At 38.7% G+C, this 15,113-nt stretch overlaps 1 protein-coding gene and 1 long non-coding RNA gene across 2 annotated transcripts; both read left to right on the top strand.

Annotated features, from left to right (window-relative positions):
• The first annotated feature begins 4,741 nt into the window (after nucleotides 1-4,741).
• LOC118822266 lies at nucleotides 4,742-6,322 on the top strand. The gene is made up of 3 exons (XR_005008443.1): nucleotides 4,742-4,812; nucleotides 4,938-5,118; nucleotides 6,273-6,322. It is a non-coding gene; the product is annotated as an uncharacterized LOC118822266 (long non-coding RNA).
• A 1,865-nt stretch (nucleotides 6,323-8,187) lies between these two features.
• LOC118822191 (NLR family CARD domain-containing protein 3-like) lies at nucleotides 8,188-14,908 on the top strand. Its single transcript, XM_036591107.1, has 6 exons — nucleotides 8,188-8,378; nucleotides 8,632-8,836; nucleotides 9,707-11,474; nucleotides 11,825-11,998; nucleotides 12,079-12,255; nucleotides 13,823-14,908. The coding sequence occupies exons 1-6, from the start codon at nucleotides 8,343-8,345 to the stop codon at nucleotides 14,007-14,009; spliced, it is 2,547 nt and encodes an 848-aa protein (XP_036447000.1). The 5' UTR covers nucleotides 8,188-8,342; the 3' UTR covers nucleotides 14,010-14,908.
• The last annotated feature ends 205 nt before the right edge of the window (nucleotides 14,909-15,113 follow it).

Genomic DNA, 15,113 nt, shown 5'->3' with positions numbered 1-15,113 from the left:
AACATTAGTTGGAAACCTATCAAAGTAGCTGTTTGTGTCATTACTAGGAACAAAAACACCCAGGAAACACCTATGCAAAGTAGACATCTGCTAGCCAAGTGATCAGGGAGCGCTCTGCAGTTTCAAATTAGGAAGAAGCAACTTAAATAGACATTAAATAAACAAAACAAAGACAATTTATACACAAGATATATTGAAGAAGAACAAGGACTACTGTTGAATAATTTCTACAATTTCTTTTCTGAAGAAAGGTCAACAATGCTGTTCATTTGCTACAGCTCTGCATTCAACATTGTTATCAGATCCAAGCTCACTGAATGGCTCCAGACCCGTGGACTGACACCCTCCTTGTGTAACTGGGTGCTGGATTTCCTGATGGGCAGACACCAGTCTGTCAGAATTGGGAAGTACACCTCTAGAACATGTAATAAACACAGGGAGCCCCCCAGGAGTGCACACTGAGTCCAATGCTGTTCACCCATGACTGTGTTGCCTTCCACAGTAACACCACCACCATCAAAATTGCTGATGATACCACTGTAATGGGGCTGATTGCTGGGGATGATGAGACTATATAGGGCAGAGGTGGCAAAATACTGGCATTTCAGCCAGAACTCTAAGAAATTTCTATAGGTGCAGCATAGAGAGTATTCTAACCAGTTCCATCACAGTCTGGTTTGGAAACTTCTCAGAAGAGTTTTTGCTCTTAAACTGAACACTTCACATCTTCTGTTGTCCCAGAACCCCCTCACACCCACGCCTTTTACCCCTCTCCCACTAAATGGCTGCTAGAAATTGATATAGATTTATTTGCCTCCTGTAATGAGTATGGCTACCACAGCGTAAGTCTTTGTACATGTTCCAGCCAGCATACACCATGGCATGTAGACCCTCTGCTGCCCAGAACAATATAAATCAATACATTGGTCTAAATATATTTTCAAAGTAAACCAATGACATAAGAGATAAGTTCACGAAAATAATACAATTACCTTTACAAATGACCATGATCGTATAGTGGTGAAAGTGCTTGTGTTTTCATACTATGTTCAGTTTTTAAATTTATACACGTCTGCATTTTACATTTTTATTCAGGGTCAATTGTTAAAGTGTCAATATGGATTATATTTTACAGCTACATCATCCTTTAACATAAACCAAAAGTAAAATATGAAATACTGCCATCTGGTGGCGAACACAAAATATGGCATCCAGACCACATGGTACCGCTAAGGATAAGCTAGCTAAACCAGCTAGCATTGCTGTGCTCATTAATGTTGTTCTTAATAAACATTAAATATGAATGGAACACACCTGTAATGAGTATGGCAACCGCAGAGTAAGTCTTTGTACTTGCTTCGGCCAGCATATAAATAAAGAAACAGGCTAATGTCAGCATTTTTCAGGTTTAGCTTCGAACTCTTTAAATAATGTGTTTTGAAAAAGCCCAGCTGGGTATATTGGTCACATGTTTTATATATATATATATATATATATATATATATATATATATATATATATATATATATATATATATGTATATATACAAAAGTGGAATATCACAACCCTTTACTGCTGGGGCCGCATCAGTTGTAATACGCTGACCAACCGGCAGGTGGTCCCATTTAGCAGAAATTACACACATAACATTTATACAACCGTTGTACACCGTCATATATGTATGTGACAATAAACTCTTGAAATTTGAAAACTGAACCTTAAGTGTGTAGTAAGGCTGTTTCTGCTGATTATGTTCTTGAGTGGAGTCTGATATCTGACTGGTTTGAGTTCATGTCTGATGATTCTCTCCTCTTCTCTGTCATACAGCATCTGAACACCACCCAGCTGATCTGCTCTCACACCCAGAGGGCTATGAGGAGAGGATGAATTCTTAGTACAAACACACACACTCAGTATATGGTTCTACATGGTACCGTGTGTGTTTGGATTCCTGCCTGTCAAATCTGTGAATTCAACTGTGATCAAGTCATAACATCACTTTCTGTACATCAGTGGCTGCAACTCCAGCTATTCGTCTGTCAAATAATTCATGTTGGTGGAGGATGACCCCACACCGGGGACAGAATTAATAAGTTTGGCTATTTTAATGTATCACTTTCTATGTGACAGGACTGTGTATTTTTTCATAGTACATTTATATATATATATATATAAATTCAGTTGCGCACATACTGCATACTGCACTTGCATTCTGTTTTTATATCTATCATGTCAATGGTTCTGAATTCTGTTTTAATGAATGTTTTTTACAAAAATCTGAAAGATCAGAAAGAAATCTGTGATATTTATGTTTTAGTGATATTTATACAAATGTACATTTATTTAAATGTATAAACTGTATACATGTTTTGAGGGAAAAATTGCTTTTTACCTTTCACAATCTTTCATGACTTTGGCTAGCAAAATACATAAAAACATGGAGAGGCATCTTTCGGTTCTTATGCTTCTGAACTGTGGGGCTCAGTTCCACCTTCTATTAGACAGTCAAGCTCAATTCAGACATTTAAGAAACACTTGAAAAAGTATCTCTTTAATTCAGTGTTGGATTTAAATTCTACGTCTCTTCTGTATTTCTTTTTAACTTGACCTTTTGTTGTTGTGTCTATTACTCTAAAACATTATTACCTGTCTGTAAACCACTTTGAGCTGCCACCAGAATGAAAAGTGTTCTATAAATAAAGATATTATTATCACCATTATTATTACCATGAGCCTTAAATGCCTCACTGGTCATGTCAACATGAGCCTTATGCTCATTCAATCATGGCAACATGCAATGAACTTTGTCCCTCCCTTGTTAACCTTTTAAATTAATTCAAGTCTATTTTATAAAGATGGTCAGTTGGTCATTGAGACTCATTCATAGGTCCTCAAAATGTTAATCTTAATCAGACTTTGTGGACAAGGCTTTGGAATCAGGGAACACCAAAGCTGCTGAGTGATCTATCACAGCAGGACTAAATTTTTATGATGGGATACACACAAAAAAATAAAAGAGGAGGACCATGAACTGGAATCCAAATAGAAAGATGCTAAAACTTAATAGAAAAAAGATGCTTTTTATGATTACAGGAACATGAAAAGGAGGATGGAGAAACTGGAAAAATATACAATATAAACACTAAAAGGGAGCAGCAAGAGAAAACTGTGCTATGCCAATTTGCAGGACCAAGACACAAATAACAATTTCAGATGATCTCTAACAGAAAACAAACATGTTGACCAGTAAGTATTTTTCATTTGCACTTCATTTCCACCATGAGCTAAAAATGGTGGAGCTCCAGGCCAAGGAAATGCAGTATTATGTAGACCAACACTGGACTTATGTAATGAATGATTATGATCCAAGAAACTGTTGGTAGAACATCAGGAACATCACTGAGAATTTTAATTAATAATAATAACAAGGATAAGTTATATGACATGACCATAAGACAGTTCTGAAAGCCCATTGATGTTATTTAGCTGTAAATAAAGAATCTGTTCTTATCTGCATTATGTGAAGTGTTAGCTGGTAGTATTAGCTATTAAAATTCAATAATGCTAATAAAAATAATAAATATCATAAATAGATAGGACAAATAAGCAAAAGTCAAAAATGCCCCCATGATCTAAAACCACAGGAACACTACTGTACTATGACATGACTATAACAAGTTCACAGTGAAATTCTGAAAATTGCTACAGGACTCTACACATTTATTATAGAGTACTATAATAATCTGATTTATTCACTTTGCTATAAAACTATGTAATAATAATAATAATCAGGTTCACTCATAAGATGGTAATAGGCTCTGAATTATATGATGTAATGAAATATTGTTATATTTGCATTGTATGAAAGGTTAAGCAGGGTTTGCAGGTAGTATTAGCCAGTTATGCTAACAGCAGGTGTGGGTTTCTATAGAAACAGTAATCACATTTTTACAGTCTGTAACAGTTTTCAGTGTTTTCAGCAAAGTGATAACGCATCCAGTAGATGTTCTTAAAGAAAACCTCAAATGTTCTGTCAGCAGAGCTTTAATAAAACTGACTCAGCCTGTCTTAGTGAGCCAAATGTTGGACACGCCCACTTCTCTCTTCTCCAGAGTTGTGTGATGGTCTTAAAGGGCTCTGTTCAAATCAACAGGAAAAAATGTGCTTACCGTGAACATTATGCTGCTTACTAAAGCTTCTATAGACACTTCTATAGTCCACTCTGGACTTCAGCACCTCTGGACTGTGGAGGATTAATTCAGTCATTCTCTCATGAAGGAACGTCAGCAGACAGAAGGGAAAGGTTTAGCTTTTTTTAGACTTAAGACCAGTTTACAATCTATTTACAGCACATTTGTATTGGATACCACGCTTTCTGAAACTGTTGATAGTATTTCAGGTATAAGAGCACCAGAGAGTACAAAGAATATCTCATATATCATTGTGGCTTTTTTACATTAGCATGTATGTTGCAGCATTAAACTACATCACCTACAAACTCTAACAGTACACAGAGTGAACAGAAGGGGGCAGGATAGTGCTCTTAAGTTTAAACTATATTACTTAAGAACTCATCCTTAAGACTAGTTTATCAACAGTACAAAAACACTAAACAACACTGTGCTTTTTTATCTAGGAAAATAAAAAGTTAAATAAAAGAAAATGTGTTTTCAAGGATCATCTGAATGCACCACGTCAACGCCCCTCCTCCACAGGAAACTAAACTAGTTCAAACTGATATCAGTGGAAGTGCAGCTCAGCAGCTCCGTTTTGGGAAGAGAGGAATAGAAAGCAGTTTACGAGATAAACACAGTGAGTATGTAGATTATGACTGATTTTATTCTGCAGTAGATAAAGATCAGTTCAGTAGATTTTTACTGAAGTCTTAACTAACAGAATTGACTCTCTGACCTGATGACTTTAATATTTCTCTGTAGGTGAACAGCCTGATGAGGCAGGGCTGAATCTGAGACAGTGATTTTGGAGTGAAGTCACTGTGTGTCCTGCTCTGTTTCTCTGTGTGTGTCTGTTTGCAGGGATCCAGCTGTGACCTGTAGGAGACATGAGCTCCAAAATGAGCTCCTCTGGAGAAGAACAGCACACAGAGAGAGACCAGAGGTGAGAGAATAGTGTGACGCTGTGAAGTGCTGTTGTTTAAAGTGTATATATTCTAGATTTTACTTATGTATATACAGACATTAGAATTGTCTGTGACTGTGTGTACATGAAGTGTGACCAGTCGAAGGACAAGCCAGTATAATTTATAGAGGGAGATGTTTTATCAAGCTTAGGTGAAAGTGTAAACACTGTACGTTTCTCAGATATCAATTGAACCTTAAAGCTAATACAACTAAATGTGGCACAGCAGTACAGGACACAGTAAAAAACATGTCTTTGTAGTGTTTGTGAGAAAAGCAACGCATGAAAACTCTGAGTGTCTTTCATTTTCTCTTCCAACCACACAAGAGTGCACTCCTTTTTTTGTCATTAATCAGGCAACACAGCATAAATTTAAAAGAACAGCACTTGGCTAGGCCTGAATTTTACAATAATGCTCATGTTTTTCTCACTACATTTTTTCATTCTTATTCTTTAACAGTGGCCTTATTATGTATTTCACAATCTCACACTTTAGGTGATGTTTCAAATTTGAAACTTTACACTATACAGATACATTATATGGCTGAATGTATGTGGACCCAATTCCTCATTGTTGGGTTCAGGTGTTTCATTGTGTAAATTCAGGTGTTTCAACAGGTGTGTAAAATTAAGGACATAGCCATGCAGTCTCCATAGACACACACTGACAGTAGAACAGATCGTACTGATGAGCTCAGTGACTTTATACTTGGCACTGGCATAGAATGCTGCCTCTGCCACAAGTCAGAAATTTCTGCCATGGTAGATCTGCCCCTGTCAACTGTAAGTGCTATTATTGTGAAATGAAGCAGCAACAGCTCAGTCACAAAGCGGTAGACCATGACAACAGAGCAGGGCCAACAACTGCTGAAGCAAGTAGTGCAAAAAAATTGTCTTCTGTACATCACTCACTGCAAAGCTCCAAACTGAAATGAAAATATTAATAAAAAATAAACATCATGTCAATATAACATCATGTTAAATGTTTAATAGTGGTTTGTATAACTAGATAAGCAGACACTTAATACTATAATAAATAGCATGTTTTTATATTTTGTTAGATATTATGATACATATGTATTTTGTAGCATTTATGGGCATAACAATATATTTTCTTCAATGGTGTGTCTTAGTGTGATTCAGAGAGAGAGATCAGCCTCACCTGAAACCAGCTGTGTGTCCATGAAGAGTGACCAGTCAATGGACCCTCCAATGCACTTCAGAGAGAGAGACAGTTTTTCTGATGTGAGGTAAGGACAGTGTGATGGTTTAGGACCGTGTTCCTCATAATCAGTACCACCTGAACAAACTACAGTTCTAGCACAGTGTCAGCAGCAACATTTTCAACAAAATCATTACTTTTGTTTCTGTCAGTTGTTTGTAATGTTTGTCTTAGTTTATTTTCCAAAATAAAAGACTGTGTGCATTAAAAATTTGTTTAAGAAGATTAAAAATTAGTTAAACCCTGCATGCAAGACAATAATCTTGGTGGTCCAAGGGTGTACCAGTGGTGGCATACAGTCAGCAGGGTGCCGACCTTATCAAGCCAGTGAACTGACATATGTATGCTATCTGGGTACTGCCAGCCAGATTATGTCTTTTTTAGGGAAGGCCTTGATTATTTCAGCAAGACAATGACAAACAACATTCTGCATGTATTACAACAGTGTGGCTCTGTAGTAAAGAGTCTGGGTGCTAAACTGTCCTGCCTACTGTCCAGACCTGTAAACATTTGGAGGGTTATGAAATGAAAAATACGACAAAGGAGACCCCGAAATGTTGAGCAAGTGAAATTTTATACCAAGCAATAATGGGAAAACATTTCACCTTCAAAACTACAACAGAAGGTCTCCTCAGGTTCCAAACACGTACAGAGTGTTGTTAAAAGAAAAGGTGATGCAGCACAGTGGTAAGCATGCCCCTGTGCCAGCTTTTTAGAAGCATGTTGCTGGCATCAAATTCAAAACATTTCAACATATGATATGTTATTATTTGTACATCATTGCATTCTATTCAGTAGGTTAATCTTGGTTTGACTTGTGGACAATAGCAACCACTGCTAGTGGCATATTAACACTCACTAACCAGGCAGAGAAAAATCCTGTCCAAAGTAATTTCCCTGTGGAAGTGATTCTTGACTGACTAGGAGAATTTATGACTGGCACAAGCACCAATATTAGTGACACTGTGATTGAAGGCTTGCAGGACTGTCGGAGGAACAGTAGTCCTGATTTTAACACTGCCCAGGACTTGTCAATGCCTACTCTGCTTTAACACACCCGTTACAGATAGTCAGTGGCTGTTAACAAGCTGCTGTTTTGTGTGGTAGTGATTCCTGACTGACTAGGAGAGTTTTTGACTGCTACAAGCACCAATGTTAGTGAAATGGTGACTGATGTTGCGTCCTATTCAGTTCCCCCTCAAATTCATGTTCCCCTTCACTAATCAAGTCTCCAGGAGCTGCATTTATTGAGCATAAAACAGCAGCAAAGAACACTGCAACTATGGAAAGTGAAAAGATATGGGAAAGGTATGAATCTTTGCTTTGGTGCTAATTAGATTACTAATCTGAGGCATAAAGCATTTTGACCCATTATGCTTCCCTGAGCTGGAGGAGTCTGAGCTGCTGGAGAGGAAAACAGTAATGTAGAGATTTATACCTGGAACTGAGTGTAATGTAGAGAATATAACAGTAATGTGGAGATTTATACCTGGAACTGAGTGTAATGTAGAGAATATAACAGTAATGTGGAGATTTATACCTGGAACTGAGTGTAATGTAGAGAATATAACAGTAATGTGGAGATTTATACCTGGAACTGAGTGTAATGTAGAGAATATAACAGTAATGTGGAGATTTATACCTGGAACTGAGTGTAATGTAGAGAATATAACAGTAATGTGCAGATTTATACCTGGAACTGAGTGTAATGTAGAGAATATAACAGTAATGTGGAGATTTATACCTGGAACTGAGTGTAATGTAGAGAATATAACAGTAATGTGGAGATTTATACCTGGAACTGAGTGTAATGTAGAGAATATAACAGTAATGTGGAGATTTATACCTGGAACTGAGTGTAATGTAGAGTATATAACAGTAATGTGCAGTTCCATTCATTCATTATTGTTACATATTTCTTTGATCTCTCGATATTGTTTTTTCTGTATATTCCCCAATTAACAGTGCTCCAAAGGATAAAATGGTGAACATAAATCACCTCGAGTCCATTTTTAAGGTGAGTGTGTACAATACACCATGATGAAACCTTTAATTTCACTCTTCTTCATGTCTCAGTCTTATGTTGTTTGTCTCATAGACCATAATAAGTTCAATCCACAACTATCAGGTTTTAGTTAACGAGATTGATCTGTGGTTGAATTATTAATAATGGATAGTAATTCTCAATCTTATAATCAAATCATGATATCAACTCTCTGTAAGATAACAGTGTTTTTATGATTTCCTTTTTACTGTTTATTGCTAATCAGGATGTGGAGCACAAAATAAACTCTCTGGTGAAGAAAGAGCTGAAGAGGTTCAAGAAGCTGCTGAGTGCAGATTACCCAGCATGCTCTGAGAGAGAGGTGGAGGATGAGGAGGATCAGAGCAGTTCCAGAGAGGGGGTGCTGAAGATCACACTGAACATGCTGAGGAACATGAAGCAGACAGACCTCGCTAACATACTACAGAGCAGTAAGAGCTGTGGGCGGGGCTTTATTACATCACTGTAACTTTAGAGGAAGAACACTGATCCACACTTAGCACACTTCTCAGAGTAAGAGAGCTGATCTAGAACCAGTTTTTACCTTTCACATCCTAATGAATGCAGTTATATGGACAGGAGCGAGCTGATTTTCGATAATGTGTAACATGACATAATGAGTCAGATGCTCATGGATAAAAAGGGAAAAAAAGCTTCACTGGTTGAGTCGTGAGCCAAAATCGTTGTCAGAAAACAGGCACAGATCAAATCCAAAAATGACAAATGTACAAAGAAACAAACATAACATCAGGCAAAAACAGTCCAAAAGAGTCAGTTAAAAATGGCAAAAAAAGTCAAAAATACAGAAAAGCAGTCAGAACCAGAAACAACAATACAGGAATAAATGCTCAGTAGCTCTTAGAAAGCCACAATACCTTGTAATGAACTAGACTAAAAGCCCAGGTTATACTAACATTAACTGGGCATGTGATAACAGCAACAGGTGAAACGGATCAGTATTTGGGAGAAAGAGATCAGTGATTCGAGTGCGGCGGAGGGACAGGAGTAATGTGATCCCCAGAGGATTCGGGGAGATGGATTCCTTGGAGGCCTCAGAGCCAGAGGGATGCGTGCCAATATTACTGTGACATGTTAAATAGAATCAAGATGGTCTTTCTGTACAGATCAGTGACTGATGGTGATGTTCACAGAACTTTAGATTTTTAAATAAATATTCATATTTTTATTATAGGATGTAAATTTAGAATGCACTGGTGCTTTAAGAATAATTTTAAATTTGACATTAGGTAAGTGCTCATAGAACAAAATATTTATCATTACATTCTTCTTTTGTTGATTAGAGATGGTCTCTGCATATCAGAAAAAACTGAAAGCAAAACTCACAGAGAAATTCAACAGAATTAATGAAGGAATCTCACAGCATGAAACACCAACTCTTCTGAATGAGATCTACACAGAGCTCTACATCACAGAGGGAGAGAGTGGAGAGATCAATAATGAACACGAGGTCAGACAGATTGAGGCAGCATCCAGGAGACCAGCAACAGAGGAGAAACCCATAAAATACAATGACCTCTTTAAGGACAGACCCATCAGAACTGTGCTGACTAAAGGAGTTGCTGGAATTGGAAAAACAGTCTCTGTGCAGAAGTTCATTCTGGACTGGGCTGAAGGAAAAGCAAATCAGGACGTCCTCTTCATATTTCCACTTCCTTTGAGGGAGCTCAATTTAATGAAGGAGAAAATACTCAGTCTGATGGAGCTTCTTCATCAATTTTTCCCTGAAATAAAAGAATTAAGATCCATAGACTGTGATGCCCACAGAGTGATGTTCATCTTTGATGGTCTGGATGAGTGTCGACTTCCTCTAGATTTCCAGAACAATGAGAGCTTGTGGGATGTAACAGATTCAGCCTCAGTGGATGTCCTACTGACAAACCTCATCAAGGGGAATCTGCTTCCCTCTGCTCTTCTCTGGATAACCTCTCGACCAGCAGCAGCCCATCAGATCCCTCCTGAGTGTGTTGACCTGGTAACAGAGATACGAGGGTTTAGTGACCCTCAGAAAGAGGAGTACTTCAGGAAGAGAATCAGTGACCAGAGCCTGGCCATTAAAATCATCTCACACATTAAGTCCTCAAGAAGCCTCTACATCATGTGCCACATCCCAGTCTTCTGTTGGATTGCAGCCACTGTTCTAGAGAGAGTGTTGGGTGAAGCAGAGAGTGGAGAGATCCCTAAAACTCTGACTCAAATGTTCTCACACTTCCTGATCTTTCAGATCAAACACAAGGACCAAAAGTACCATGGGAAATGTGACACTGATCTTCAGCAAACTAGAGAGTGTGTTCTGGTACTGGGAAAACTGGCTTTTCAACAGCTGGAAAAGGGCAATCTGATCTTCTATGAGGAAGACCTGAGAGAGTATGGCATTGATGTCAGAGAAGTGTCAGTGTGCTCAGGAGTTTGTACTCAGATCTTCAGGGCAGAGTTTAAGCTGCACCTGGGGAAGGTGTTCAGCTTTGTGCACCTGAGTTTTCAGGAGTTTCTGGCTGCTTTATATGCATTTCTCTCCTTTAACAGCAGAGATGGAACAAAACAGTTGACCACTGATCTCTCTGGTATTTTCAGAAAGTCCAAATTATCAAACTTCCTCAAGTCTACAGTCGACAAGGCCTTACAGAGTGAGAATGGACACCTGGATCTTTTCCTCCGCTTCCTACTGGGCCTCTCACTGGAGTCCAATCAGACTCTCTTACGAGGCCTACTGACACAGACAGGAAGCAGCTCTCACAGCAAAGAGGAAATAGTCCAGTACATCAAGGAGAAGATCAGGGAGAATCCCTCTCCAGAGAAATCCATCAATCTGTTCCACTGCCTGAATGAACTCAACGATCATTCTCTAGAACAAGAAGTCCAAACATATGTGAACAGTAAATATTACAGTCATCTCAGAGCCAAGCTCTCTCCTGCCCAGTGGTCAGCTTTGGTGTTTGTGTTGCTGAATTCAGAAGAGCAGCTGGATGAGTTTGACCTGGATGATTATGACCCATCAGAGGAATGTCTTTTGAGGCTGCTGCCAGTGATCAAAGCATCCAGAAGAGCTAAGTAAGTATTTCACTTACAAATGTGTTACTGAACAGTTTATTCATGTAATGTAACACTGGGTGACTAGTGAATGCGTGTGATTGTGTGCATTTGTAAATCTATGTGTTAATGTGTGTGTTTGAACATGTGTGTAAATTCATGTATGTGTATTGGCGAGCATTTGTATGTGTAAGAGTCTGTATTTGTGTATGCCTGTGTCAGTCTTTGTGTTATTGCATGTGTTTACAGTGCATTTAGTGTGTGAGGATGTTTTATTGTGTATATGTGTGTGTGTGTGTTTGTGAGCATGTGTGTGTATGTTTGTGTGTGTGAGATGTCAGTTTTCTAATGTATCACTATTTCTCTCCTAGGCTCTGTAACTTTAATCTCACAGACAAAAGCTGTGCAGCTCTTGCCTCAGCTCTCAGCTCAAACTCCTCAAGCTTAAGAGAACTGAAACTGAGTAACAATAGCCTGCAGGATTCAGGAGTGGAGCTGCTCTCTGCTGGACTGAAGAATCCACACTGTAAACTGGAGACACTGGAGTAAGATCATCACTTTATCACTATTTGTGTGTTTGTGTTGATCTGTAAGTGTGAGGAGTTTTTTCTCGTTCTCTCTACAGGTTGTGTATCTGCAGTATTACACATAAAGGATTTGGTGCTCTGGCTACAGCTCTAAAATCAAACCCCTCCTCTCACCTGAGAGAACTGAACCTGAACTCCAATAAACCAGGAAAGCCAGGAGTGAAGCTGCTCTCTGAAGTACTGGAGGATCCACACTGTAAACTGGAGAAACTACAGTGAGTTACTGTCTACACACACACGCAAACAGTGTACACACACAATATGGCTAAATGTATTGGGACACACCTCTCAACAACTGAATTCATGTTTTTCGTTCAGTCTCATGTGTATAAAATGAAGCATCTAGCCATGCAGTCTGCCTTTACACACATCTGTGAACGAATGGGTCATTCTAAAGAGCTCACTGAATTTGAGCGAGATACTGTAGTAGGATGCCATTACTGCAGTGTTTCATTGTTGTCAGTTTGCAAAATTCTTTCCCTCCTAGATATTCTACTATCAACTGTGAGTGGTATTATTAAAAAGTGGAAATATAAAGTAAAGTTGCAGAGCAGGGTCACAGAGTGCTGAGGTGCATAGTGTATAAAAGTTGCCAACACTCTGCTACTCAATAACTGCAGAGTTTCAAACCTCATCTGGCTTTACCATCAGCACAAAAACTGAGCACTGGGAGCTTCATGGCATGATTTTCTATGACTGAGTAGCTGCCTTACATCACAAAGCACAATACCAAGCGTTGGATGGAGTGGTGTAAAGCGCTGCCACTGGACTCTGGAGCAGTCAAAATTTATTCTGTGGAGTGAGGAATCAGCTTCTATATGTCAGTCTGATGGACGAGTCTGGGTTTGCCGAATGCCTGGAGAACGTTACCTGCCTGGCTGCATTGTGCCAGCTGTAAAGTTTGGTGGAGGGGGGATAATGCTATTGGGTTGTTTTTCGGGGTTTGGACCCCTTAGTTCCACTGAAGGGAAATCTTAAAGCTTCAGCAGACCAAGACAATTGTACACTTCCACGTTTGTGGGAACAGTTTGGGGAAGAACCTTTCTTGTTCCAGCATGACTGAGCCCCAGTGCACAAAGCAGCTCCATAAAGTCATGGCTGGGTGAGTTTGATGTGGAAGAACTTGACTGGCCCACACAGAGCCCTGACCTTAATTCTATCCAACACATTTGGGATGAGCTAGAATGGAGATTGTGAGCCAGAACCTCTCGTTCAACATCAGTGTCTGACCTCACAAACGGTCTTCTGGACGAATGGGCAGAAATTCCCACAGACTCTCTCCAACATCTTGTAGAAGCTTCCCAGAAGAGTGGAAGCTGTTAGAGCTGCAAAGTGGGACCAACTCCATATTAATGCCAGTGGATTTAGAATGGGAGTCATAAAAGCTCCTGTAGATGTAATGTGTAGTAGTGGTACCCACGCCTCCTTGTACAGTCATTATTGCACTGCCTTTTTCATCTCAGGTTATAGATCGTATTGCAGATTTTTGTATATTTCTATTTGTGTACTTGCCTGTAGATAGTTTTTTTTAATATTTATTCTTCCTTTTATTTTGTTTCACCCTTATTATTATTACTGTCCTGTGTTGTGTGACTGATACTGGCTGCTAAATTTCCTTCGGGATCAATAAAGTTTCTATCTATCTATGTATTTATCTATCTAGTAGTAGTTTTTTCATGGAAGTCCATGACGTGACAGGACATGTTCTAGGTGTGCTGGTGTTGAATGACCCATCAGTGTGAGTTCATGTCTGATGATTCTCTCCTCTTCTCTGTCTTACAGCATCAGAACACCTTACAGCTGGTCTGCTTTTACACACAGAGAGTTATATGGAGAGGATGAAGTCTTAGTACAAACACACACTCGCTCAGTATATGATTCTATATGGTACCGTGTGTGTGTGTCCGGGTTATTATGGGTCAAATCTGTGAACACGGCTGCAACGCTAGGCTGTGTCATCTCACCATAACATCACTTCCTGTACACCAGTGACTCCAGTGGCCCATCCATCAAACCCCTCATGCTAGTGGACGACCCCACATTGGTGATCAGAGTGTGTTCAGGAGGCACCGGGCATAATGGCAAAAATATGAGCTTGACAGTTAGAGGTTCATAAATATTATATTGATATTGTTATGCTGTTCTGTTGGATGAACTTAATGAGCTGAATGGAACCAGTGCCACTGGGCTGAGGTGCAAGAGTTCATCTTTATATCAGTGAACTGATCCCAGTCTACATCACAACAGCTCTAACTCTGGAACTCTCACCCACTCTCTACACACACATTGTGTCTCAATTACATATCATTCACATATGGAAGATAGAGCTGTGGGTGCCCCTCCCCCACCTTTCTTTCTATTTATGCATTTAACTCTATTAACCGATATATTATTGTGTTTAGTTATTTCATTGTTACCGTTTGAGGTTTTTTGTTGTCTTAGTTAAGCTTCTCTGTGTGATGTAGTGTGTTTATGCAGATGTGTCAATATTTCTGTTTCAACAATCACTGTTATTGATTTCCTTCATTATTTTCATTTTTTTTTCTGCTTATGTAAAGATAAGTTCCACCCCTTTACTGATTTTCTCTGTTAATCGTACTGATTAGTCCTATTTAGTGCTGATATGATGGAGAAGTTTCTTATCCTTCTTATTTATTTAAAAAATAAATTAATTTGTTTTAAAGTAATGTTAAACACTTCACAATAGCATACTTTGCTTTCATAGACTGACAGGTGCTTAATAAGGAAAATGATTAGATGTAAATAAACAGAAAAAACTCTGCAATACTGGAACGTCATTAACTTCACTTTTCATAAACACAGATCTGTTTTTGTTTCAGCTCAAACAGCACAGTAAAAAAGAAAAAAGCATAGCATTCACTCATTCTGATTTACTTGCATGCAATATGTTTACACTTTATTTGAAATAATCAATAACAGTATGATAGAACAAGCAGTGTTTGTGTATTTGATGTGATTTGTATGAATATCTTGTACATAAATATCTTCGTATTTGAAAGAGCCTGACTATCAGTGTATTAGGAGTGTTCTCCTTGCTCGAACAGGCTAAACC

This window comes from Colossoma macropomum, unplaced genomic scaffold (genome assembly GCF_904425465.1).
Source record: "Colossoma macropomum unplaced genomic scaffold, Colossoma_macropomum, whole genome shotgun sequence".
NCBI classification, from domain to species: Eukaryota; Metazoa; Chordata; class Actinopteri; order Characiformes; family Serrasalmidae; genus Colossoma; species Colossoma macropomum.
The sequence above is the reverse complement of the archived record's forward strand: the minus strand, read 5'-3'. Positions and strand labels throughout refer to the sequence as shown.

Excerpts from the sequence above, each read along its gene's own strand:
- LOC118822191 (XM_036591107.1), top strand. The coding sequence starts at position 8,343 with ATGGTGAACATAAATCACCTCGAGTCCATTTTTAAG. Across the intron at positions 8,379-8,631 it reads ACCTCGAGTCCATTTTTAAG|GATGTGGAGCACAAAATAAA; the intron begins GTGAGTGTGTAC and ends ATTGCTAATCAG. Across the intron at positions 11,999-12,078 it reads TGTAAACTGGAGACACTGGA|GTTGTGTATCTGCAGTATTA; the intron begins GTAAGATCATCA and ends TTCTCTCTACAG.